Below are 27,236 nucleotides of genomic sequence, written 5' to 3'. Positions count from 1 at the left end.
TGTCAAAATTGCATGATGAGTGGACCATGCAATAAAATTACTTAAATCTTTTTCAAAGGTTTATTTCCTTCCAAATTAAGTTTTTGGGGTGACAATATACAAATATAAAGAGATTAAAGTCATTCAGAGTGGTTTAATGTAGAATAATGCATTGGGATAAATGTAATGATGGTAAAATAGTGGTAAATCTACAGTTTTGCACTATATGCAACTTTTCACCATCAGTGTGTTTAAAAGAATATGTTTTAGTCTACAGCCTTCTCAAAGCTATCATGGGTGTTGGCAGTGTATTTGTAGCCATGTCATGTAAGAATGTTTATGTAAAAAAGCTTTTGTAAAGGAATGAATCTCTTCAGGCGTCCGCTTCCCGTCACCAACACTGTGAACAATTTTGGCTCAGCAAAACAGAGCTGTTCACACCAAACCATCCTAAATGACTTCAACAGTTTAATAATGCAGAAATGTGGAAAATGAATGATTCATGAGCTCAGACATGGCTGGTGAGTGTTGGTAAGGGCTTGGTGAGGAAGTCTAGAGGTTTGTGGCAGTATTCCTGTCGCCAAAATAATAATAAATACTTCAGTATTACGAGTGCCCATGCATCTAGCTTTACAGAGGTCACACAGGGTTTGGTGGACTAACAAGAAAAGAGTCAAACGGCTCAAAATGAAACTTCAAAATACAGAAATACGAGAGATTACTGTCACATTTCAGTTTTAGCGAGTAAGTTCAGCAAGTTTATCTGGCTGTTCTCTGGGAAAGAGGAGGAGGAGAGGTTGTGTAAAGGTTGTGAGGAGGTTGTGAGGAGGTTGAGTGGAGGTTGTGCGGAGGTTGGTGGAGGGTTTTTTGTCAGGGTCGGCAGGAATGAGAAGGGTGCTGGAATGCACAACTGCAGAATACTGATGAGTGTGTTTTGCTACTGATCCGTTTTCAATCCTTCAATCCCTCTCTTCACATCCTCTCTCTCTCTCTCTCTCTCTCTCTCTCTCTCTCTTTCTCTCTTTCTCTCTCTCTCTCTCTCTTTCTCTCTTTCTCTCTCTCTCTCTCTCTTTCTCTCTCTCTCTCTCTCTCTCTCTCTCTCTCTCTTCTCTCTTTCTCTCTCTCTCTCTCTCTCTCTCTCTCTTTCTCTCTCTTCTCTCTCTCTCTCTCTCTCTCTCTCTCTCTCTCTCTCTCTCTCTCTCTCTCGCTCTCTCTCTCTCTTTCTCTCTGTCTGTCCCTCTCTCTCCCTCACACACAGCGTCGTATTTTTCAATGGTGGCTTTTGTCCCTTTCATCTCCTCCCCAAACAAAGGATTCTTGTGCATACAGGACAGAGAGCGAGGGATGGAGAGAGGGGACAAGGGAGGAGAGAAAGTGAGAGGAAGAGTGAGAAAAGAGAGAGTTTGTGGACAAATGCAATTTGTAAACTTGAACACAGAAGCTCAAGCTTCAACTTCTCGAGAGCTGCTGTTAACATGTCACTGGGTCTGTGTGTGAATGTGCAGTGTGTGTGTGTGTGTGTGTGTGTGTGTGTGTGTTTTGTGTCTCTGTGTGTGTTGTGTGTATGTGTGGTTCATAATGACAAAATATGAGAAAGCTCACTGCATTATGAGGATTTATAATTCAGGGTGCACAACTGTTGTGGTGTATTGTAACCTACTTGGTGGAGGGGTTTATAATTCTTATAATAAATAAATAATAATACATATAAGACATATATTATACTATATTTGTGTAAATATATACATGTATAAGAATATTAAAATATGTAGCTTTAAAAAATGTTCTTAGAAACCCACTGTTTCCTGGTATCCTACAAATGTTTGGGCACCTCTGGTCAAAATATCTGTTATAAGTGAGTAAGACATGACCTGATTTCCAAAAAGCATAAAAAGTAAAGATGAAACCTTCCTTCAATATTTTAGGCAATATTACTTTTTTTATTCCCATCTTTTACAGTTTCAAAATAAATTCCAAACATGGAAAGCTCCATGGAGCTGAAGTGTGGGCATTCTGCATGGTCAGTAGTAGTAACTCCCACATTGGCAAGTGTCCTAGCTTGTAAATGTTTTCTATAGACATCTAAGAGTCTTTCGGTTTTTGTTTGGTGAATTTTCACTCATTTCTCCTGCAAAAGGCGTCTAGTTCTGTGAGATTATTAGGCCACTTTGCTGCTCTGTTTTTTGAGAACTATCCACAGAATCTTTTGATGCGTTTAGGTTGGGGGACTGTGAGGGCAATGGCGAAACCTTCAGCTTGTGCCTCTTGAATCCATTGTGAATGTCAGGGTGGGTTTAGGATCATTACCCTTTCTGTAGAAGCCTCTTTTTATTTTACCTTTTTTTATTTTAAACTTTTTTTTCTTTTTTTTCGTTCTTTTTTTTTTTTTTTTTACAAATGTGTGACGTTTGCTTTCAGAGCAGCTGGGATTTCATCTACTTGTGTCGAAGGCTCAAGCCCAAAGTATTGCTCCATTCCTTGCTTTATTCTCATAAGTCCACAGGGCTTGTTTAGATGTTTATTTGAAAACATCTGATGCTGAAATTTGTCACGTGTTGGCAGGTAGAGCTGGGCAATATGACAATATTTTATCGTGCTGTGCTAAATTTTCTTATTGTGGTACACAATATGTCTTATGAGTGTATTGTGGATATCATCAGTGCTTAAAGAATACTGATTAGCTGCGCATTTCATTACAAAGAGTGTAGTCAGGCTTATTTAATTCAATGTAATGAAGCATATTTTAAGTACAAATCACAGTACTCAGTATGGGAGAGTAAAAAAATACGCTGTTGATGCATTTTGTCTACATGACAAAATATTGTGATAAAAATTGTATATTCTAAAAACACGTTTTTAAATATCGTGACATAATTTTTTTCCATATCGCCCAACTCTAGCTCTAGCAAAACCAGCATCAACTAGGTCGACCAGTGCACCACCACTACAGAGTCTGTGAAATCTTCCTGAAGGTCTTTTGTCTTTCTAGCACTCCTACGAGCAGTTCTCTTAAAAAATATTTGTAAAAAGCATAGAAATTTGCATCAGTTGCATGGTGATAATTGTGAGCATGGCCCTAACAAGCTAATTAAGTCTGAAAACGTATCTGGGAGCTCATATCTTTCGGATAAAGTTGCATATACTTTACATAGTGTCCCTAATATTGTCTTAGAAACCAGGATGAGAATGTATATAATTTGCGTAGTCACCTTAACAACTGTCATTGGAAACTCCAGTATTACGTGTATCATGTGTATAGTTTAGTGCATAAGGCTGGAATTAGACTGAGATTTGGAGTTGTGATTAGGATTGCTCCACCCTATTGCATTGCAGTAAATATATCTCATGTGTGCGTGTATTAAAAAGCAGGTATTATTTCTAGCCAGCAATTCATGTAAGTAATGACAATGGTTATTTAAAGACAGTTACCTGTATTGTTGTTGGTCAGGTAGGTATTTAAAACTATTCAATGGCAATATGATATCTGTATAGGATTCAGAGCTTACAATTCAGGGTTGAGTTTCAAGGATCATTTTTGTTACCTGAAAATCACCTTTTGTTTTTGGTAAACATTCACAGTTTAGTGCATGTCTGAATTGTGATAAAAATGGATTACAATGTATTCTTTCCCTGTTATTTATCAATTTGTTTTAATGTGCTACTGTTTTACAATTAATTGTATTTAGTATACATTTGCAGGCCACATGCTGATTCATGTCATGCAATTACAGTGACTATTAGGGAAATATTGCTCTTTACTCGTCTTCTGGATGTAGAAGAGATAACAGTGTTGTCTCAAATTGACCAAAGGAAAAAGATAATAAGAAGATATGTGACTATAAATGAACATACTATATATTAAACATATACACACATTATAGAACATGTTTTACTTTAGTAAACCTAGTAACAGTTAGAAATGCATTCATGGCTAGCACATGGAAATGCACACATGGTCCAGTCTGGTTTGTGTACATTAATGATGGTCTTATAATCTATACATATCCTCAGATTTGAGTTCATTATTATTAATTAATGGTCAGTGTGATCATGCTGTCAATGAAAAATATACACATGAACATCAGTCTAGTTTGTGTATATTAATTAGGGCTGCACAATATATCATTTCAGACATCGCAATATGGGCATGTGCAATAGTCACATCACAAGATATCATATAGGAATGTAACCTTTTTGCTGCTTGATGCTAAATGAATTGCACTGTTCTCATTTACCATGATTTATCTACAGAGAGACTGATTATATCTGCCCAATATCATTCATTTCACTCAAATCTTGGATACACAGAGTTTATTATGAACATTGTGACATGTTGGATTATGGACTCCTGGTAAAATCTAGTGGAATATACTGTATTTGTTTATATCTCAATATGTATAGCAGAATTTCTTTTTTGCAATATCAGTTTTTTTTATAAATATTGTGCAGCCATAATAATAATCATAGTTTTGTAGATACTTAGTACCAGTCAGAAAGAAATGTGCAATATTTTTATAGGGGGCTAATGGTTTCTATAGCCCAGTGGACTAAGGTGCTTCCACTATGATCTGCAGATAATTTTCCTGGGTTATGCTGCTTACTATTAGTAGCCAAGAGAACATAACTGGCCTTGCTCTCTCAGGGGTGGGTTGATAGCACTTCCTCCCCACATCACTCCTAGTGTGATGTCCGTCAGTTGTTTCAGGGCGATGGCTGCCTAACACTGCATCAGATGGATGGATGCTTAGCGATGCATCAGCAGCAGTTTGTAAAGAGGCAGTGGCAGGCTTCACATGTGCAGAAGACATGTGCTGGTCTTTACCCTTCTAGCGTTGGGTGCATTGCTAGCGAGTTCACATTAGGGGGATAGGGTAATTGGCTTTCAAAATTAGGTAGAAAATAGGGTAATTAAAATTAGAAATAAATAATAACAATAAAAATGATGTTATTATACATGTTTAGATTCCGGACACTTACTACCAGGAAGAAGCCCAGTTTAGAGTGTATATTAATCAAGGTTTAAAATGGCATGATTTAGTTTTGAACACCTAGATACAGTTAGGAAGGAAATGTCTATACCTGGGATGTCAGAGTTTGTGAGTTTCAAGTAGGAAAATACAACTGGAACGTCCCCACAAAAGTTGGGAGAGCCTCAGTTACTCCAAATTAGAAAACCGAGATGGCCACACTGCACATCAACAGTAGTAAAAACAGTAGTATTATACTGTCTATCAGCACTTCTGTCTATGTGTGTCTCTTTAAACAAGCGATACACTCAGTACCAAATCTAATCAAATCTAATCAATAAATCTAATCAAATTTATTTATATAGCGTTATTTATAACTGACGTTGAAACAAAGCAGCTTTACACAATCAGTAATTAGTAAAGACAAGAAATCAATAACATAAGAAGACATGACTCAGTACTGTCCAGCATCTTTCAGTGGACGTTTCCATAGTGTTTGGATACAGTGTTAACAGTGCAAACCTGGGATAAATTTGAGTTAGAAATCGCCATAAAACCCCAGTAAAGGATTGTCAAACCTGTTGTGTTCTCTGAGATCTTTAGATAACTGTTTTTGGAAATGTTTTGAAATGGTGTAAATATTCAGAAAGTTTAACTGGTGTTCGTTAACTGGTGACATTGTTCCCAGCTCCGACTTCCGAGGAAAACGGTACACAGCATCAGTATCGGTCAGGAGAAATGAACAGTATGTATGTGTCTTGTTTGTGTCTGGACATAGCTCTCATAATCCTGGTAGGTCTCGTTTCTGTGGTCTTAACCACAGGTCTATGATGGCTTTATAAATCTGTCTTTAAAGGACATTTATGAAAAGTGAAATTCTGAGCTTTTCTTTTTATTTAGGTCACATACATTTTCCCCACCAGTTTCAGGACGCTGGAGTGATGAAAAGGCCTGTCCCAGAACACCATGATTGTCACATTTTGTCCCCATAAACACTGAATGCCAGTATTTGTGTGTGTGTGTGTGAGAGAGAGAGAGAGAGCCAGCGTGTGTACTGTAAGTACAAAAGTGTGTACAGTAAGAGTGTGTGTGTGTTTCAGTGTGTGGGTGCATACTCGCTGGAGTTCAGAGGTCAACTGTGTGTACACTCAGCCTAGCACACGTGGCCTTCTGAGAGGCAGCCCCCCTCCTCGCTCGGCCAGAGTTAGTATTCAGAGCACAGGCACGCAGACAGATACCTATTCATACCCACAGTGTGAGTTGAGCAGGGGGGGGGTGGTGGTGTTGGGGGTGGTGTTATGAAGGAGCGAGAGTGCAGGAAAGCGTAATAGTATTTGCAGAAGAAAGAAGAGTAAAGACTGAGGAAAGAGGGAGTGTGAGAGAGAGCGAGCGAGAGAGAGAGAGAGAGAGAGAGAGAGAGAGAGCGAGAGAGAGAGAGAGAGAGAGAGAGAGAAAAGAATTAAGGGGAGAGAAAGGGAAGGGAAAGGGCACATGTGGGAGAGAGCCAGAGAGGGAGAATGCAGTTGTACTGCAGGAGAGTGTGATGGACAAGGAAAGACAAAGAGAAAAAGGGAGAAAAAGGGGCAGGACATGCTGAGTGTACACATAGAGTGACAGAGAGAGAGAGAGAGAGAGAGAGGGGAGAAAGAGAGAGAGAGAGAGAGAGAGAGAGAGAGAGAGGGGGGAGAAAGAAAGAGAGAGAGAGAGAGAGAGAGAGAGTGAGAGAGAGAGAGAGAGAGAGAGAGAGAGAGAGAAGGAAGAAGGGGGAATGTGGGAGAAGGAGAAAATGATAGAGAGATATAGACAGAGAGAGAAACCGTGGAGGAAGGATGAGGAAAAGTAAGGGAGAATATGGATGGACATTGAGAAGAGAGAGGAAGAGTGGAGAAAAGGAGTGAAAAGAGAAAGAGGGAAATAATAGAAAGAGAGAAAGACAGAGATAAATAATGGATAAAAGAACAGAAGAGAGAAAGAGTGGGACAAGAAGAAAGGGAAGAAGAGGAAAGAGAGACAATGATAGAAAGAGAGAGAGAGAGAGAGAGAGAGAGAATGATAGGGAGAATGAATGGAGAAAGGGAGGAAACCGAGAGGAAGAGAAATTACAAAGAGAGAGAGAGAGAGAGAGAGAGAGAGAGAGAGAGAGGGGCGGAGTGAAAAGAGAGAAAGAAGTGGTCAACTCGGGTGTGACGTCATTCCGAGCTCTGAATTACACGCTAAATGTAACGCAGTCTCAGTATCAGTTGGGAAAAAGAAATTAATGGATGATCAGTCATTTTGTGTGTGTGTAAGAGAATGAGAATTTCATATTTCCACATTTCAGCATAAATAAAGTGTAATCTCCCCTCTGGGCTCAACAGTAATCGCTGTAAAGAGCGATGGGAGGAAGTCGGCGCCAAACTTGGTAAAATGATTCATTTGTGTTAAAAAAAGGTTAACGTTAAAATTAGCAGATTATTTGTGTGCATTTATGTTGACAACTAATATATAAATGTGTGTATTTCTCTGCATACGCTGTTAGCCTTCTATCACCCTGTTTTTTAATGGTCAGGACCCTACAGGACCACCACAGAGCAGGGTATCTGGGTGGTGGGTCTTTTGCAGCATTTATTGACATTGACTGACATTGTGTTGATGTGTTAGTAGTTGCACTGGTACGAGTGGATCAGATACAGCAGTGCTGCTGGAGTGTTTAAACACCTCAGTGTCACTGCTGGACTGAGAACAGTCCACCAACCAGAAATATCCAGCCTACAGCATCCTGTGAGCACTGATGAAGGACTAGAGATTGACCAACACTAACTGCAGTAACTAATTAGTCTCTGATTTTACATTTACAAGGTGGACCAACTAGGTAAACATGTCTAGTAGAGTAAACGGTGAGGAAATATTCTCCTGTATTTGAACTATATGTGTTGGTCCATTTATAAGGACAGTGGGACATTTTTGCATTGGGGTGCTTCCTGTTTGAAGATTGCTACACCATAATCTAAGATTGGATGTTTGAGAGATGTCATATGATTTTGATCAAATGCCAACACAGCTTTACTGACTTTCATTGTTTTAAAGAAGACTTACAGTGTCCCATTTTAGGGCACTTCCCCCTATGCAACAGCGGTCACCAACCCCGCTCCTTCAGTTCATCCTTCCGACAGACTTCAGAGGTCTGCAGGATTGGCTGAATGAAGTGTGTTAGATTTAGTTTGGGGGTGTAACCTGCAGGAGGACAAAGAGAAGCATTGGTGACCACTGATATACAGTATATATGGACACTGTTGAAAGGTCAGATAGGAAGCAGTAAGGACAGTGGTGTTTTCTCTTTATTCACCACAGATGCTCTATTCCTCATCTATAAATCTCCTCCTCCAGCTTGAACGCCCCTCCCCTCCACTTGTGCTCTACCACTCTACCCTTGTCTCTCTGTGTCTCTGTGCCTCTGTTCTTCACTCTGTGTTCGAACGCTGAATAAGCCCCCCCTTGTCTCTGTTCCTGCCTAGCCTGGGCAACATGTGAGCGAGCCCGTGGTTAAAAAGGAGCTGGAAAAGTGAGAGGCCAGCTGCCTCGCTCGGCTCAATGAGGTCTGTCTCATGTGCCAGAGCAGCTGGGCTGTCTGAATGGAGCGCTGCGGACAACGGCCCCTGGGCCCCTGGACCACCTCTGTGCCCATGTCTGTGTAACAGTGCCATCCACAAGCCTCAGGAGAGGGAAGCTACTCTTACTCGTCCAAGATAGCATCAGTGGTGCCCACTCCAGACGCCTTGCGGTGACCCTGCGAGATGCTATCGCGTTAACAGTCCCACTAAAAGTGCTTAATGCACATTGCTTTAGTGGTGAGGGAGAGTGATTAAATGCCATATTCCAGGTCAGTCCTTTTTGTTGCTGAAAGGCGCCAGCTCGTCTGAGATGCTATCAAGTCACCCGTCCTTTTTTTGAAGGCTGTTGAGGTGATGAGTTTCTCACAGCCCAAACAGACAGCAGTAGCTCTACTCAGAGCACTGGGAATTCACTGCAATCTGAATTTAACCATTTTTTTCAGAGCAAAGAGATGAAAACGACATTTAAAGCAGCAGTATGTAAATGTTTTTACTTAAAATAACAACTTTAGAATCATGTAGTTGCACCACTGGCTGTTAAAGGGAGAATAGCATCTATATCCTTGCTACTTGCCAAAACTACGTAACGCTGTATAACTCAAGTCATATTCATGTAAAGTCTTGCAATATTACTGTTCCACCTCAGTCCACAAGTTTCTTTCCTTTTCAGTAATTGTTCTGCATTTCTCAAGTCCAGAAATGCATGTAAGTGTGACCTTCCTAAAGTGTGGCTCCACACATGAATGACACTTTCTGGCCGTAGGGGGAGCCCAAGAGCAAGAAATGCCAATTCTCGCATAATGCTGCTTTAAAACTGAAACATCGACCCTTCTAGTAAAATTCTCACGTTCACACTGATTTGTTCACAAGGTTCTTCTCTTTGTGTTTATCACCCTATGAACACCAGTGACACAGTCTGCTAAAATCTGATGTGTCTACAGGTAGGCTTCCTGCAACCATTGTGCTATGAAAAATAAAGCTGGGTAATCAATAAGATCTCCTGGCTGTTAATTTGTAGGGATCTGCATGAAATTTTAAATAATTAAAGCTAGGCGTATAGCTGTTATAGCTATACAGCTGTATGATATATAAACTTCTACACAGTGGACACAGTGGATAACCACTTCAGTGGTTAAAGTGTCATCTCTCCACAGACAAACACACTCTGCACCCTGCACATACTTACTTACTGGAACTGTGACCTCTGCTCAGCCACACTGCACCCTCCTCACACTAACCACACACACAAACTTGTATTCCACATTCTGTCTGGATACAGTGTCTACATGTAATGTAAAGATTTCACAGATTAAGTTAATGTGTATATATTATCTCTATTTTGTATTTTGTATATATATGTGTTTGAATCTTAAGGACTATATAAAAATAGTATATTATTTATACTTATAAGTATATTATATTATAAGTATATTATTTATTTATATATAATATTGATATAGCCTAAATATTTTCTATCCAAAATATCATCTACCAGTCACAATCACTCTATGGTAATCTATGGCAGCAAACAGAGAAACAACTGAAGTGTTATTCTGCTCATGATATATGTGTTTAATTTCACTGTCAAACTCAAAATTATGGCATGTCTCCCACCCTACAGCCATGACTTCGGCCACTCCCCCCTCCTCACGGAGCCCTTCCCCCCAGAAAGTGTGCCACTCTCAGACACAGACAGAGGTTCTGAAGCCATTGCTGGGAGGAGGAAGTGCAGCAGCAGGGGGTGGTCCAGCAGCACTGAGGAGGCGTCGCCGTGTGCTCTCAAAGGATGGGCGGAGCAATGTACGCATCGAGCACGTCAGCGGGCGTGGCGCTCTCTACCTGCGGGACCTCTGGACAACCTTTCTGGACATGCAGTGGCGCTATAAGCTCTTCCTGTTCTCGGCCACCTTTGCTGGCACCTGGTTTGTCTTCGGAGTGCTGTGGTACCTGGTGGCGCTGGTGCATGGGGACCTGCTCGGTGAGGAGATGAGGAGGCATTTACAGCTCTGTAACTAAAGAGACTGTAATCAATATTGAGAAATATGCATGATAAGATTAAGCTGCTACTGCAACAACATGTGTTGATATTGAACATTATAGATGGTTATCCCTTTAACATTTGCACAAAACACTTATTGGTATTGGGTTTTTCCCCCATTAGATCCTTTCAGGAAGTGGATCTGCCAGTCAACTAGCCAGTTGCCCATTGCCCATTTAGCTTAATCCTAGTATATCCTAGTAGGGTAATACACCTACAAAAACACCTACAATCAAAAATACATATAGTGAGGACATCTGTATAAAAATATTGTAAAATATTATTGTAGAATGTGATCTATAATAGATAAATAAATAAGAAATTGAACTTCAATTTACTGTGCTAAATAAAACATAGACAAATATTTGTCACTATATGTCAGTGTTTGTAGGTTCCTTCTTATAAAGAGAGCTAAAGTTATAGCTGTTCTTTGCACATTGTTCTTCAATGAAGCTCAGCCACAATGGCCATGGTGTAAATAATGTGTACTACTAGATCATATCTTATTATGTAAAGAGTAAATGGCTTTAAAATGTGCCAATCTGAAGGTAAAACATACAATTCAGTCTAACAAGGAAATAAACATCAGTGTTTAATTCTGTGTACCCTAACTGGGCAACTCAACTGAGTGGTCACACATGTTTTTCAGCTACATTTTATTGTCGCATTTCTGCCATTCAACAAGAATATAATTGTTAGAGGGTGTAGAACAGAGATTGGGAGAAGTTTGAAATAAATATCTAAAGAGCCAAACTTCAAACGTACGTTTTTTCTCAGCTTTCAGACTTTGATGTATTTTTATGACATTGCTACCCACTGGATATAATTGGCATTACACACTCTATAAAATGAGGGCAATATGGTCAAATAGGTGAAGATGAGTTTAAGTGTTAAAAGAAAATCTCAGTCTCCAACGGACAATGTCTGAATTATTACTTATAACATATATTACGTTACATTATATAAATATATGTAGTCCTAAATATTTATAGAATTTGTGCCTTTCATCCCATCTCTTGGCAGAGTTTGACCCACCCTCCAACCACACTCCCTGCGTGATGCAGGTCCAGACGCTGACGGGGGCTTTCCTCTTCTCATTGGAGTCCCAGACTACCATTGGGTATGGCTTCCGTTGCATCACTGAGGAATGTCCAGTCGCCATCATCCTCCTCATTGTGCAGCTAGTCATCACTATGGTGATGGAGATCTTCATCACAGGGACCTTTCTGGCTAAGGTGAAGACAAGGCAAATATGGCATTATTTAAATATACTTACTAAAAGCCCTATACAAATGGTGCTATACACCACTGCTGTGTATAGGTACTGTTGTATGTACAGCCTGTGTACTGTACAATATGTGAGTGGTATTGTATTAATAACATGTACAGTGTTGAATATGTAATATCTGTATTCAGATTTGTACCAGAAGTCAGTCTGACATAGTTTCCGTTTAACGGAACCTCCCTCAAGCAGCATATCCAGTGGGAAAACTCAGGGTCTCCTGGGCCTTCAGAGAAGTCTGGGAATTAAAACATGTAAAGTACTGTGCAGAACGTTTAGGCATCCATGGGTATTATTTATTTAAGTCAATATTTAATACTTAATAAGCTCTTCAGGTTTATTGACTAATTATTGAATGTACTTATTGAATGGAACTGTCTGAAGAAAACATCTCTCAGGACTTCTGGGAGTCCAACATATGAGTCCAACACTGAGTGTGAATACGAGTGCTAACCTAAACAGGATCCAAGCTGTTCAAGTTATTATTTATCTTGAATGTATTTACTTGTTTATTTATTAAAGACCCCAGCAGATATCTGCTGACTGGGCTCCAATAAATGTGCTCAGAACGTGGTGTGTGTGGACTTTATGGAGCGGCGGCTCTGCTGGGAAGAGACAGGGGGACCATTTAAAAAGTAAATGTGAAATCGATAGTATCTGTGATGTGTGTAGGCTCTGTTATACAGTCATGGCCAACAGTATTGTGCACAGGACATCTAGCACCTTTTCAAAATTGTCAGAAATAACTTCAAGAATGTATAATGTAAATGTTACTGGTGCTGGCAATATAGAAATCACGCGTTCAACCAGTGTAAATCTGGAAAAGGTGACTTTGCATCCACACTGTACCACACTGAGCATGGAGAAAAAAAGAAGAGCTAAAAATGGTCAGAGGATGTGAGACCACCATTGTAGAAACAAATGGACAATCTAAAGGCTACAAGTTCATCTCCAGAGATGAGAGTTCCTGAGAACTGTCATTAAGAAGTTCACAGCCCATGGCACTGTAGCTAACCTCCCTGGATGTGGACGAAGAAGAAAATTTGATGGAAGATAGCGATGATGGATTGTTTGATCTGTGACTGAAGATCCTCAATAAACTTCCAAACCAATTCAGGCTAACTTGCAAACACAAGGCACAGCTCACACTACCCATCAACATCTAAATTAAATGGCACACTATAGTAATGGACCCAGGAGAACCCCCCCTCCCCTTTTGAAAAAAGCCAGAACTGACCCTGATAAAGCATCATGGAACATGGCTTCTATGGTCAAACATGGTAGAGATTCAGAGACGGTTTGGGGTTGTTTTGCTGCTTCTGAAATCTGAAGACTACCACAGGATTTTGGAGTACAGTGTTGGGCACAGTGTCAGAAAGCTGGGTCTCCATCATGAGTCTTGGGTCTTCCAGCAGATCTTAAAACAGCAGCTAGAAGAAGGCATCCTTTACAGATTATCTGACCTGGAGAAGCAGGCAAAAGAACAGTGGTCCAAAATGCCAGTCAGACAATATTTTTTGCATGATTTTTATAGTTATGTATTATATTGTGCTGCTCTGTGTGTAGGTGGCTCGACCTAAGAAACGTGGTGAGACAGTGAAGTTCAGTCAACATGCCGTTGTGGCCAATCACGAAGGACGACCGTGTCTCATGATTCGTGTGGCCAACATGCGCAAGAGCCTTCTATTGGGTTGTCAGGTAAGTATTGAGTATTAACGTGTTTATTGTGGATGTTTTAAAGTGTGGCTTTGAGTAAATATGAAAGTGTTAACTTTCCTGTTTATATTCAGTATGCTGGTGAACAATTTATTCTTAATAAGTCTGTCTTACCTCAACCTGTGTCCAGGTAACGGGTAAGCTGCTGCAGACGTCTCTGACTAAAGAGGGGGAGACAGTCCGTCTGGACCAGAGGAATGTGGCCTTCCAAGTGGACACATCCAGCGACAGCCCCTTCCTAATCCTCCCGCTCACATTCTACCATATCATCGATGACAGCAGCCCACTCCGTGCCTGGGCCGCCAAGGGTAGGTAGAGACCCAGATTTTTGCATTGCATTGTTCCAGTTCTACATTAGAACTTGCCAAAACATTATAGTGAACACTGGTTCCCAATTTTGGACCTAGAATCCTTGCCTATCACATTTTGGTGTGCTCTGCCATAACCACTTAACCTTAAAAAGGGCTCCTTAATCAGCTGTCTAGATGGATCAGATACACTATGCCTGTGCCTAAATCCAAAGGTGAACAATATGATGGTGATCCATCACTCCAGAGAAGGTAGTTCCACTTCTCTAAATGCCAATGCTGGAGGCTTTATACACTGCACTAGTTGACACTGGCATCGGGCATGGTGACCTTAGTCTCCTCACAGCCATGCTCTTAAATCCAGTTACAAGATTTCCTGGACAGTAGAGGCAGTTACTCCAACAAAAGCAGGTTAGACTCTAATAGTAAAACCTAATACCCTTTCAGAAGAAACAATGAATGAGCAGGTGTCCCAATACTTTTGTCCGTTTAGTGTAGAACTGGAACAATGCAATGTTACTGTTCTAAGAATTCACTGTTAAAATGATATCCACAATCATCCATGCCAAAGCCTCTGATACAGATCTTTCGGTTGAGACTGGTAGAACAGAACACTTGAGAACGTGGAGAATAGTCTTGGACAGAAGCCCCACACGGCTCCGGCAGAGTTACTTTCAGGACAGGAGTAGGGGAAATGTGAACTGCAGCGTGGAGAGAGGGGTCAAAAACTTGAGAAGTGCTCCATTACAGTGTCAGAGCAGAGGAACAAGGGAAAGGTTGGAGGTGTTTTTGGCGGTTTGGGGGTATACTAGTACCTTCTTTCCACTGACATTTTACGTCTGGACCAGATACAGGTTCAGCTGGCTCAGATCACATTTCTATCAGTGCTTCTTATACCAACATATACACTTGTTTCTGTTCTCAATAGCCATATCATCATGTGCTTTAATATAGGTTAAACCTAAGTTCAGAGAACTAGTATTAATACAGGGTATCTGCCTAGTTTACCGCTGTGGTCAAAAGTTTATGGACATGGACATGAATGTGATGGCAAAATATGGCTTGTAGTGACTTCTTGAAACAGTTCTTTTTTAAGGCAGAATGGGTTACAACATCCATCTTTAAATTAAAAAAACAAATTGGTGCACAGGTTTTCATTTTTTGGAGGAGGAAGTGGTCTGACACATGCTTCTGGTTGGAAATCTGACCACTCTTTTTGGCAGAATTGGTAGAGTTCAGTTAAATGTGATGGTTACCTGTCTTTTAAGCATAGTGTATATATTTAGGATCATGACTTTTAAGCTTTAGGAAGACTATTCCAAAAGCTTAATGTTAGCCTGCTTTATCAATTTGTCAACCACCTATAATGTGAGTTTGGGATCACTGTCCTGTTGGATCACCCAACTGTGTCCAAGTTTTTGTCCATTTGGGTGTGAATACCTCTCTTTTTTGTACTTACTTTCAGCTGCAAATTGTAGTCTTAACGGTCTCACTCATGGACCAGAGTATTTTCCCTCAGTCCATAATGATGTAAAACAGGCTTGATTGGTAAACAGTGATAGTGGTGTTCCAGCAGCTTCCTGTTCATTGCAGATCTTTGCCTTGGTGGTTTACTGGGTTGTTTCTGACCACCCAAACTAATTTCCTCTCAGATGAGGGTCACCGTTTTATTCTCCAGGCTTTTGCCTAGTGGGTACACTTCCCAATAACTTGTACTTGCAACAATCTTGGAATATACTTAGAAATCTCAATCTCCAGACACAGATAAGCTACCAGCTGTAGTCAATCATGCTCACTAACAGGAAGGTTAGAGGGCATGGTCTAGGTAAGTTAGAGACATTTGGGAACCAGCACCTCTGAATGAATACTCTTAGTTGGTGTATGTATGTTTTAACCTGTAATCAAAAATAATTTTGTACGTGTTGATTTCAGAGTTCACATTTTTTTTTGTCATAATATATATGTTGTATACTCATTCTGGCCCAGAAAATATAATACACATTTATCCCAAACCAAACATTGCCATGACAATTGATTCATGTCTGTGATTAGTGTATATAAACTACAGCTGTATTTATTTAGCATTGAGGAAAAACAGTGACAACTGTGATAAACGTAAAAATACAAATACAAACACATCCAGCACCACAATCCCATTGTGTTGGATTTACTCTCCAGTTGTAAACAGTTTTGTGCATTTATCTTCCTATATTATATTATATAAAGGAACTAGACAATCTAAATCAAAAAGCTTCTTATGTACAGTATGCCTTGCATATCGTGTGAATATCAGTGCAGTACAATGTGGCTTACAGTGCAGTTAGCATCTGTGCAGTGGTACTGGGTAACATGATAAGTGTGGAGCAGTCTAGCCAGAACCATCGGAGAAAGGGGGAGGCCCATTAGAGTGTGTCTTGGCCAGGATCCGCTTGGTTTGTGAGCAGTGCAAAGGCCCGGAAATTGGGCCAACACTGTAACGTGCCAGCAGAGCTGGGGTCTAGGGCCTCATTTCAGGGCTTTTAGATGAACCTGCAAATAGCAGAACTGGAAACCTAGCAGTGAAAGGACTGTGCTACTGTACCAAATGCACCTGACGTTTGGTCACTGTGTTTAGAGCATTATGCTGAGAGCTGTGGAAGTACCTTTTTGAGGATTTTACCTGCAGAATATCACTATTGAGCTAAAGCTAAAAAACACTTTCAAGCTAGGAGTTAACAGCGAGTTGAGACTGTTTGAAAGGCATCAAAAAGTGCTATAAAAATATATATAAAACATTTCTAACTTAAATTCATTTGTTATAATTAATAATTGTTAGTTGTTATAAATATGTTTAACTGCATTTGTTACATTAATATATAAATCCTGGTAGATGTACAGTAAGGTACACAAGTTTGAGACCTCAATTAGAAATAAAAAGCTCCTTATTTGGGAAGTAAGTTTATTTTGTCAGTAAAAACACTAATATTAAAATAATTACTAATAACATTCATACAGAACATTATGGTATTACATCCCTTAAACATCTCCAAAGCTCTCCTCATGGGAGTCTAATATTATTTATAGTTTTCATCCAACACCTGGTTTGATGATGATGTTAAATCAGGTGAGCTGGTGATGGAATTGAACACCTCCTTGCTCTGGCTGGAGGTGTTCAGGAGAAATCTGGAACCAAGCCTTTTTCCAGAGAACACAGTTCCACTGCTCCACAGCTCAATGCTTTATACCCCTCTGGCCCACATCTTGCATTAGGCTCTGGAGAGTCCTATTCTATTGGCAGTACTTCTCTACAGGGACTACACAGGCTGCGCGAGTGCATTTGCACATCTGTGGCGGCAATGGGAACTATGTAAAGTAGTTGAATGTATTGATTAGAAGGGGTGTCCGAAATGATTTGGACATGCAGTGTAACTAAACATGGACATGCTAGCTCTCAGGCTTGCTAAGTTTGCATGCAATCTGGGCTAAACCTGCTTTACTCTGCGCTGACGGAGCATGCGAACTCGAGTGTGTGAAGACTGATAGGTTAAAGGCCTAGGTTTGGATCTCAGAGCCAGAGAAAGAGCTCTGTGTGACATGAGGTTGTTGTGTCAGGAGAAGAGTTAACTCGATTTGAGGAGGTTAAAGGACAGATGTTGGGATCACAGACAGAGAGAACTGGACATTCTTGAGGTTTGTGTGTGTGTGTGTGTGTTGTGGTAGTAGTGTAATAATGGAAGCTGTAGTGTTTACGTGAGTATGGGATCTCTATAATGGGGAGCGGATTTGCGAGTTGGCACGCATCCTTGTCTCACTCTTTCCTCCCCTCTTTCTCTTTCTCTTCATCCCTTGTGTTCTCTCTCTCATCCCTTTATCACTCTTCCTGTCTCTCTTCAACCCCTTTTCCTTTCTGCCACTCTTTCTCTCACTGGTTGGAATGTGTGTATGAGTGTGTGCCAGAGTGTCTCATTAGGGGCACAAAGCAGCTCAGTCCGTGGTGCTGAAACGGAGGTTGTGGATCCGGTTACGGTAGCACAGCTTCAGCCACACTCAGGGGGCCATTACACTGCACCCCCTCCTCTCTCTCTACACACACGAAACTCTACATTGTACACCAGTTACTCTCTCTGAACTCACCATTTCAGCTCAGTTTAGTTTACCTGTGCTGCTTTATGTACTGAATCACTGGTGAATCAGGTGCCATGCTGCCAAACAAGCAACTCCAAATTGCTTGTAATGTAAGCAAGTCTGCATATTCCGTCAAACACAGCGATCGGATATTAGTCTGACTAACTGAAGACTCATTTGACTACCAGGTGTAAATGCATATGGCCAAATTCATATCAGGATACAATCCAGATACAAGTCACATGAAGTGGCCAGTGACCAGGTGTAAATGGGGTCAGAGTGCAGGGTCAACTTTGGTAGAGTATCACTGGAGCAGAGAGGGTTAAGTGCCTTGCTCAAGGGCCCAGCATTGGCAGCACCTGGGTATTGAACCCACAACTCTGTGTTCAATAACCCAGCAATAACCCACCACTGATATATATATTGTATATTGGTTTGCAAACGTATGAAAAAACGTCACACATTTTATTAAAAACAGTTCGCTTCAGCAATTCCACTTTTTTTTAATTCCTAAAACTGTAACCATTATGTTGCACCCCTTTACCAGATTTGATTAGGGCTCTCTCAAGTGGGCTGGGTTTATGTAAATGTTGGGAGTGTAAATATAAAGAGTCACAGCTGTTATGTAAGAGGTTTTGGGGAATTGGCCTGTTTACAGCCCTGTTGTGGTTATGCAGGACTTTCCCAAGATAAATACAGTTCAGTTCTTGGGTCCAGTAAAACACCAGCAATGATTACAGCACAACTCATGAATTTGCATATTCTGCCCCCCTCAGCAATCGGATATCAGTCTGACTAACCAAAGACATGTTTGACTACTGAGTGTAAATGCATGTGGCCAAAATCTTATCAGGATATAGTCCAGGTACTAGTTACTGAAGTGACCAGCTGTAAACAGGGTCAGAATTACGCCCATAAATGGTAAACACCCTATACAGTTAATTTTGCAGGAACATCTGAATTACCAGAGAATAGCCCCACCAGTTTGTACAGAAGTCCCTGTAGTTACTGAGTAATACATCCTAGTGTGTAATAAGGGGGTTAAAGCCAGGTTAAAAATCCTTGGCTTATAAATGAATAAATAATGAATAAATAAAAATGACTGGAAAAAAGACCATTTCGTCATCCTCTCCCCCTCAGCATAAACACTGATCCTGGGTCAGTGCCTCCAGTCATTTCCTTCTGTTGCTGGTGTTTTTGCTCCACATGTTTTCACAATAATGTCCACTGGAGGTCACTAAAGGGCACTCTATGTCTGTATTTGTTTAGATATGCCTCACACACGTCTTGACAACAGTCACTCACATTGAGTAATGTCCCTGTTTTCATTAGGTGGCACATGTTAAGGACATGCAGTAGCCTGCTAATCAAGGCTAGGTACAGAGTGTATGGAGTACTAAGCAAGGTGTTATCCAAAATCCCCAGAAAAGTTGAACACCTAGGTGTTATCGCTTGAACCCAGTGAGTGACAGAACGTCCCCGAAGCAGTCAGATCGCTGTTCACTTGATCTCTGATGGGAATTGCTTTAGTTGGAATTCTAGATACCAAGCGGTTCCAATCAGAGATCAAGTGGACAGCAATCTGATTGGTTCAGTGACAGCTCCTGTGGTCCATGAGGTTTATCTGTTGAAGCTGTTCAAAGTTCAGAATGGGCTAGAATGGCTAGAAGTGTTAACGGAAGTCTACAAGAGTTGAGCTGTAAAGATGATGTTGTGGAGTCACATTAGTTCAGATCACAGCACCAGTACAACAACCTGCTTCCATTGATGATTAATGCACAGTGTTTACGTACCTATATTTACGTACCTATATTTTCGATAATTACACTTGAAACTCGCTCTCTCCCGTTCTGTCTCACTCACACCTGCTCTTTCTCGCTCTCTGGTCTGTTTCCCATCTGTCATTCTTCTAAAAATATCGGTGTTTTATTCATGTTAGTCCTCAATGTTGCTGATCAGTTTTAAAGTATTTAACGTTGGCTTCTGTTGAAGGGGCTTCAGGCTAATAGTACAAAATCCTTAAAGGACCTATTTTGAAAACACAATTAAAAGACTTTGATTAATTGTTTAACATTGTTAAAGTTTCAGAATGGGCCATTCCTTAGTCCATTTAATCTATATTTGCAGACTAAGACGAAAAAAATGCCCGGTTTCTAATCCATTAAATTTAAAATGACCATAGACTGCACTTATTAAGTATTTTAAGTTTCTCTCTGATGTATCAATAGTAAGACTTTGGTTTGTGGAGAAATGCTCAGATGACATTTAGGAGGCTTAGTGAAAATAACCAGCTTTTGTAGGCTGGTTGACGGCATCGCCGATGGCTCACCAAGGCTGTTTATTCTGGCATAGTTTTAACACTGTAATTATTCCTCAGTCTTAAAGGGTAGTGTTGCTGTCCTGTCACTGTGTCCTCTCTGCGCAATTTTAGCCTTGCCTCCACCAAAATAAGCCAGTACTGTCTGAGGACACTAGTAGAGTCTGGAGGTGATGAGCTGTTCTCTAGAATCAACAACACCATATTCTCCTAAAGTCGCCGTCACAATTGACTGCTTTGGCAGCTTTGACTAGAGCTTTCACCTGTGGATTGGGTTTATGTTGATTTTGAAGGCTGTTGTGTAACAGGTTTAGGTTTTGTTGTTTTGGTTATACTGGAGCTTTTCTTTGAAGGTGGAACAACAGTTTGAACAACAGGTTCACGGTTTGTTCCGTCCATCTACCGAACTCTCATTATTCAACTATTCCAAAGTACAGTTTTCTATTTGGATCATGTGAAATTAATGTACACTGTTTTCTGGTAGGCAACATAAAACCACACCAATCTTAGAGGTGGAAAAATGTAGGATATGGGCCCTTTAATGAGCCAGTTTCTCCTTCAGAGTCCCCCCCCCCGAGCTTCTAGATCATGATGGATGACCATGAATTAATCCAGTTTTCAAAACAAATGAATATTTTGCCAACAGGGTTGTTTTTTCTGCCTTTCAACAAAAGCTGTTGATTTGCACATGAACGGGGATCAAGAAAGCCACTGCCAGTGTGAGCATGTGTGTGTGGTTGTGTAGGCACGTGAGTGTGTGTGTAACCATGCAGGCCTTTTCTTTTTAGAAGTGTGTGTTTGTGTGTCTGTGTCCAGTGTTACAGTTGCCCAGTGTGTGGATGTATAGAAGAGGTCCAGTTCTTCCTCTGCTGAATGCCACATTGTGCTTGTGTAAGAGAGTGGAGCAGAGCGGCGGTGTTATGGGTTACACTCCACTAGTCAAATTACTGACCACTGTCCATCTCGCAGTCTCACAGTCATACAGACTCAAACAGTCATGCAGTGTAGAAATGACTCTCTTTCTCTCTCTCTCTCTTTGTCTGTCTCACTCTGTATGTATATATATATATATGTATGCAGAAAGAGAGAGAGAGAGAGAGAGAGAGAGAGAGAAAGAGGGAGAGAGAGACAGAGAGAGAGAGAGAGAGAGGCAGATAACGAGAAATAGGGAAACCTAGAGGGAAAGATAAAGAGAGATACATAGAGAGAGAGAGAGAGAGAGAGAGAGAGAGAGAGAGAGAGAGAAAGATAAAGGGTAATAGAGAAACCTAGAAGGACATATATAGAGAAACTGGGACAGAATGATAGAGAGAGATACAAAAACAATGAAAGACAACATAACACCACACATAGACACCCATATTCACCATTAGTGTCGGACACAGAGGAAATTTGGCCTCTGCCTTTAACCCATCTGTGCAGGGAACACACTCATACACTCATACACACACAGTGACAGCGAGCACACCCGCATTGACTGGTGGACAGCCACCACTGCAGCAACTGGGAAGCAGAGAGGGTGAAGGACCTTGCTCAAGGACCCAACGATGGCAGCTTGCCGAGCCCGGGTATCGAACCCACAACCCGCTCTAAGAGCTGAGCCACCACTGCCCCAGTGAGGAAAGTGAGAAAGTTACAGCGAGAGAAAAAGAGAGATTGGGGGGGGGGCTAAAAGAAATGAGAGATACAGAGTGATTAAGAGCAGGATAGAGAGATAGTGAGAGAAAGAAAGAGAAATAGGGAGATATGAGACAGAATGAGAGTGAGACAGAAAGAATGATGGGTATATATATATACATTATAGAGAGAGAAAGAAATGAAAGTGGCAGAAGGAAAATGTGAGATACAGAACAAATTAAAAAAGATAAAAAGAGAAGGAAGTGTGGCAGGATTAGATACAGAACAAACAATAAAGAGGAACTGTTAGTGAGAGAGAATTAAAGATAGAGAGAGAATGAAAGACACAGAGAGAGAGAGAGAGAATAAAAGGGAAATAGATAGAGGGGGCTGTACTGTACTACATAAGCTGTGCTATTTTGAATGTGAGTTATGTATTTTCCACTCTCAGAAAGCAGAAGTGGGTTCTGCCTGACTGGAAAAAATGTTTTCACAGATGACAGAGCAGAGCACTGAGTGCGGCATGTTGATGCAGGTGTGTGCGAGTGTGTTTTCGTGTGTGTGTGTGTGTGGGTGTGCGTGAGCGAGGGAGTGAGGTTGTTCATATTGTTTTGTGTTGCTTTTCCTCCGTTGGTATGTGCAGTCTGATCGTGTGGGACTGACCGGTACGAGCGCAGGGACTATGGTGGACTTTTCTGCTGACTGTGTTTATAGTGATCTGTCCCTGCAATGGCTCATACACCGAAACAGTGAGGTTCACTGAATGAGTCAAGCTATGTGTCCGTCAGCTACTATGACTTTACTGTGACTTTACTTTCTGAGTGTGTGAAAGGGGTGGGTGTTTGTGTGAGCTTCCATCCCACTGTTTTGTGCTGGTGCGTGGACGTAGACTAGGGCAGGTAATGCTGGAAATTGTGCCTTTATCTTAATATTGTAAGCCGCCATTGCTCACACGGGCTCAGTACAGTACAGCTGATATTCCTGGTTGACGGGGTTTTCTGTGCTTTCCCCATTTCATCACACCTCAGCCCATTAAAGGCCTGATCATTCACCTGATGGTCTGTATATTAGAGTAGGGAAAACCCAACATGCTAGGCATGCATCCCCCAGGACTGGGACCCTAAACTTCTGGCCTAGCTGACATCATCACCTCAGCAAGGGGATTCATGCAAAATAGCCAGGTCATACTGATGACAGCTGAACGGATGTGGTGCTTTTCAGTAAAACATTCCAGGTGTAGAGCACCGGACTTGTCCCCGAATTTACTAAGAATGCACAGAATATTTATGGTAACTGTTTGTTAATGCAGACCCTGCCCTTCAGAGGGCAATGAATTGTGTCATATTGATAAATCTACTTTATTTGACCTGTCGCTTATAACTGTGTAATTATACATTAATAATCCACGCAATTAATAATTAAGAATAGTGTAAGTAATGATGCTGTATTCAGTATTACAGATGGATTACAGTATTATAGCATGTGTAATTACATATTAATAATAGTGTAAGTAATGTTGCTGTATTCCGTATAACATAGATTACAGTATTATTGCATGTGTAATTACACATTAATAATAGTGTAAGTACTGTTATGTACTCAGTATTGCAGATGGATTACAGTATTATAACATGTGTAATTACACATTATTAATGGTGTAAGTACTGTTATGTACTCAGTATTGCAGATGGATTACAGTATTATAACATGTGTAATTACACATTATTAATGGTGTAAGTACTGTTATGTACTCAGTATTGCAGATGGATTACAGTATTATTGCATGTGTAATAACACATTAATAATAGTGTAAGTACTGTTATGTACTTAGTATTGCAGATGGATTACAGTATTATAGAATGTGTAATAACACATTAATAGTGTAAGTACTGTTATGTACTCAGTATTGCAGATGGATTACAGTATTATAATGTGTAATTACACATTATTAATAGTGTAAGTACTGTTATGTACTCAGTATTGCAGATGATTAACAGTATTATAGCATGTGTAATTACACATTATTAATAGTGTAAGTACTGGTGATGTACTCAATATTGCAGATGGATTACAGTATTATAGCATGTATAATTACACATTAAACTCTCACCATAGCCTAAACTCAACCTAACCTTTAAAAACCCCAAACCTCACTCTAACCCTAACATTTCATCTATCCATTAACTACCCTAACCCTCACACTTACCTTAACCTTTACCATATACCTTAAACTTAACCTAACCATAACCCTTACCCTAACCTTTACCAGACCCTGAATTTAACCATAACCTAAATCTAACCTAACCGTCAACTACCCAAACCCTCACCCTTACCTTAACCTTTCCATATCCTGAACTTAACCATAACCTAAACTTAACCTAACCGTCAACTACCCAAACCCTCACCCTAACCTTAACCTTTCCATATCCTGAATTTAACCATAACCTAAACCTAAACTAACCATCAACAACCCAAACCCTCACCCTTACCTTAACCTTTCCATATCCTGAATTTAACCATAACCTAAACCTAAACTAACCATCAACAACCCAAACCCTCACCCTTACCTTAACCTTTCCATATCCTGAATTTAACCATAACCTAAACCTAAACTAACCATCAACAACCCAAACCCTCACCCTTACCCTAACCTTTACCATACTTGTAAAATACTTGTATTGGAGCTCTTTGTGAATCATGCAATTGTTTTTTGCAAATGAATTACTTGGGGTACATTTTAGTCATATATGTAGAAATATTTTTCTCTGAATATGAATCTCTACAATGAACTTAAAATTTTACATGGATACTAATAGAAAACAAGACAACAATCAATTCACTGGAACATCATTTATTTGAAACCATTATTTATGTGGGTAATCTTCAGAATAGGCTTCGCTCAGTAACAAACTGTAATAAGCTTCTGGACTTTCTGTTCTGCCTTCAGGTGGTGGGTGGACAGATCCAGAGCTGGCGGATTTTGAGCTGCTGGTGATAATGAGCGCCACGGTGGAGCCCACCTCAGCTACCTGCCAGGTTCGCACCTCCTACCTGCCTGATGAGATCCTGTGGGGCTACGAGTTCCCCCCTGTCGTCTCGCTCTCGCCCTCTGGAAAATACGTGGCCGATTTCGCCTTCTTCGACAAAGTGGCCAAGACTAAGACCCCGCCGCTTTTTAAACAAGCCCCGCCTCCAAGCCCCCAGTCACCCCGTTACCAAGGCGGCAGTGGAGGGGGTGGAACTGGGGGGTCGGACCCAGAGAAGATGAGGCTGGAGGAGAGCTATCGAGAGGAAAAGGGGCGGGATAGGGGCCGAATTCGAGATAGCAGCCCGCTTAGTGTTCGCATTAGCAACGTGTAGACAATGAGATCAAGAAAGAGAGAGAGAGAGAGAGAGAGAGAGAGAGAGGGAAATAGAGAGAGAGATTCACACAAAGAGAGAGAGAAGTAGGAAAAAGCGAATGGAGATAAAATCTCAGCCATGTGTTTTTGATGAGTAAAACTTATCTGCTTAATTTAGACAGCGTGCCAGTTAAACACACTCTATGTCCAAAAGTTTGTGGACACCTTCAAGACATTTAAGGGTACTAATTAGGGATTGTAGCCCCTTTACAAGCCCTATACAAGTAGATTTGATTTGCTGCATGAAAAAAGGCTGAATCACAAACATCAGTCCAGCTCATATATTTGATAGAGAACCATGACCCCAGAGGATGCAGTTCCCCTGCTCCACTGCTCCACTGCTCCACTGTAGGCCTGGTGACCTTAAGGATCTTTTAGGGAGATTATACAAGTTGTGTGTGTGTGTGTACCTCAGTGTAACAAGAAGCTTATTAAAAGACGTGTCTTGATACTTTTGGACATATAGTGTGAATCAGACTTGAAGGAAAAGTGAGCTATAGACTAATACTAAAAATAGACTAGAGGAAGAGGAATCAGAAGACTTCAGAATAAGCTGCTTCGGAGTAGATTAAAGACAAACACACACACACACACACACACACACACACACACACACACACAAACACATACACTGGGACTGCTGAGTGCGGAAGATTGTATCGCCACCTTCTGGCTGAACGGTACAGTGCCACTTACTGAAGCAAAAGCTACTCAAAGGGATGAACACCTTGCTTTCCTGTACAAATAACTGAACTTTTTATTTACTGTATTTTTATGTTCATGGTGTGGACTTATGAAAATGAAAAGGGAGGATTGTGAAAGACCAGGGGTTCAGCCAACACATGGCACAGATCACTTCATAATTAATAATGAACCACTGTAAAATCAAGGGTAGATCAGAAGGATTCAGAGGTCCTGGGACTTTCTCTTCCACATCTGATGGATTGAACTGGAATGAATATTATGTGACATGTACATATATATATATATATATATATATATATATATATATATATATATATATATATATATATATATATACCTAACAGTGCCAGTTGAATACTCAATTGAGTATAGATCTAGTTTTTTTATGTCTAGTTTTTCTAGTCACTGGAGCAAACATATTGTTGAGGTATGTTAACAATACTAAAAGCACTTTAACTCAGCGCCAAGGCTCTTTCTGTACTTTGTTTGAAAGGAGACTAACCGTGTGTGCTGGGAAATAGCTGTCCTTATTTGCACGTGTGGAAGTGTGTGAGTGTGCAAATGTGGCTTTGTAGCATGACTGCTTAAGTGAGAGTCTGTGTGAAACGGACGGTTGGAAAAAACTCGCTGTCACGTAAAAACCTTGTGTCTCCCAAATGGCAGTTTTACAGGAGAAGTAAAAAAACGTTTTTCACTTTTAATGTATGTGAATGTAAAAAGATGTTATTCCTGGTCATTTTGGAGGATTTCTTTTGGGTCATTCATCATGAAATTTGGACACAATGTAAAAAATAACTGCTGAATTCACATTATGTCAAAAAGTGAAAAATGACAAAAAATGGAGATACATAGTTTTTGCATGGCCGTGACAAAATGTATTTTAAATCATTATATTTCATAAAGTTTACAAAATAAATTTCTATACTTTATAGAATTGATTTATAGAATTTAATTGTATTATTGTTATAATTGCTATAAATGTTATAATAATAATAATAATAATAATAATAATTATTATTATTATTATTATTATTATTATTAGTGCGAAATACTGCTGTGTATATTTAACTCCAAAAGCGAATGAAAGTGGTTTGTGGGCTTGCCTGTCGTAGTTGTGGAAGAAAAACTTCCTGTGTTTTCATGCTAATACGTTCGGTAGGCCTCAGTTTCAAAAACTTGGAGCGTCACCACTTTAACTGCTAATGACTTCAA

At 40.4% G+C, this 27,236-nt stretch overlaps 1 protein-coding gene across 1 annotated transcript in view; it reads left to right on the top strand.

The window, feature by feature from the left end:
* kcnj10a (potassium inwardly rectifying channel subfamily J member 10a) overlaps positions 1 to 27,236 on the top strand; it is a 30,681-nt gene extending 3,445 nt beyond the window's left edge. The window contains exons 2-6 of the mRNA XM_072687341.1: positions 10,158 to 10,514; positions 11,598 to 11,809; positions 13,423 to 13,554; positions 13,703 to 13,880; positions 24,866 to 27,236. Coding sequence (XP_072543442.1) covers positions 10,160 to 10,514; positions 11,598 to 11,809; positions 13,423 to 13,554; positions 13,703 to 13,880; positions 24,866 to 25,278 — 1,290 coding nt within the window. The 5' untranslated portion in view covers positions 10,158 to 10,159 and the 3' untranslated portion in view covers positions 25,279 to 27,236. The remainder of the gene's footprint in view (positions 1 to 10,157; positions 10,515 to 11,597; positions 11,810 to 13,422; positions 13,555 to 13,702; positions 13,881 to 24,865) is intronic.

This window comes from Salminus brasiliensis, chromosome 9, assembly GCF_030463535.1.
Source record: "Salminus brasiliensis chromosome 9, fSalBra1.hap2, whole genome shotgun sequence".
NCBI classification, from domain to species: domain Eukaryota; kingdom Metazoa; phylum Chordata; class Actinopteri; order Characiformes; family Bryconidae; genus Salminus; species Salminus brasiliensis.
Note: the sequence above shows the minus strand (reverse complement) of the source record. Positions and strands in the feature narration are given on the sequence as shown.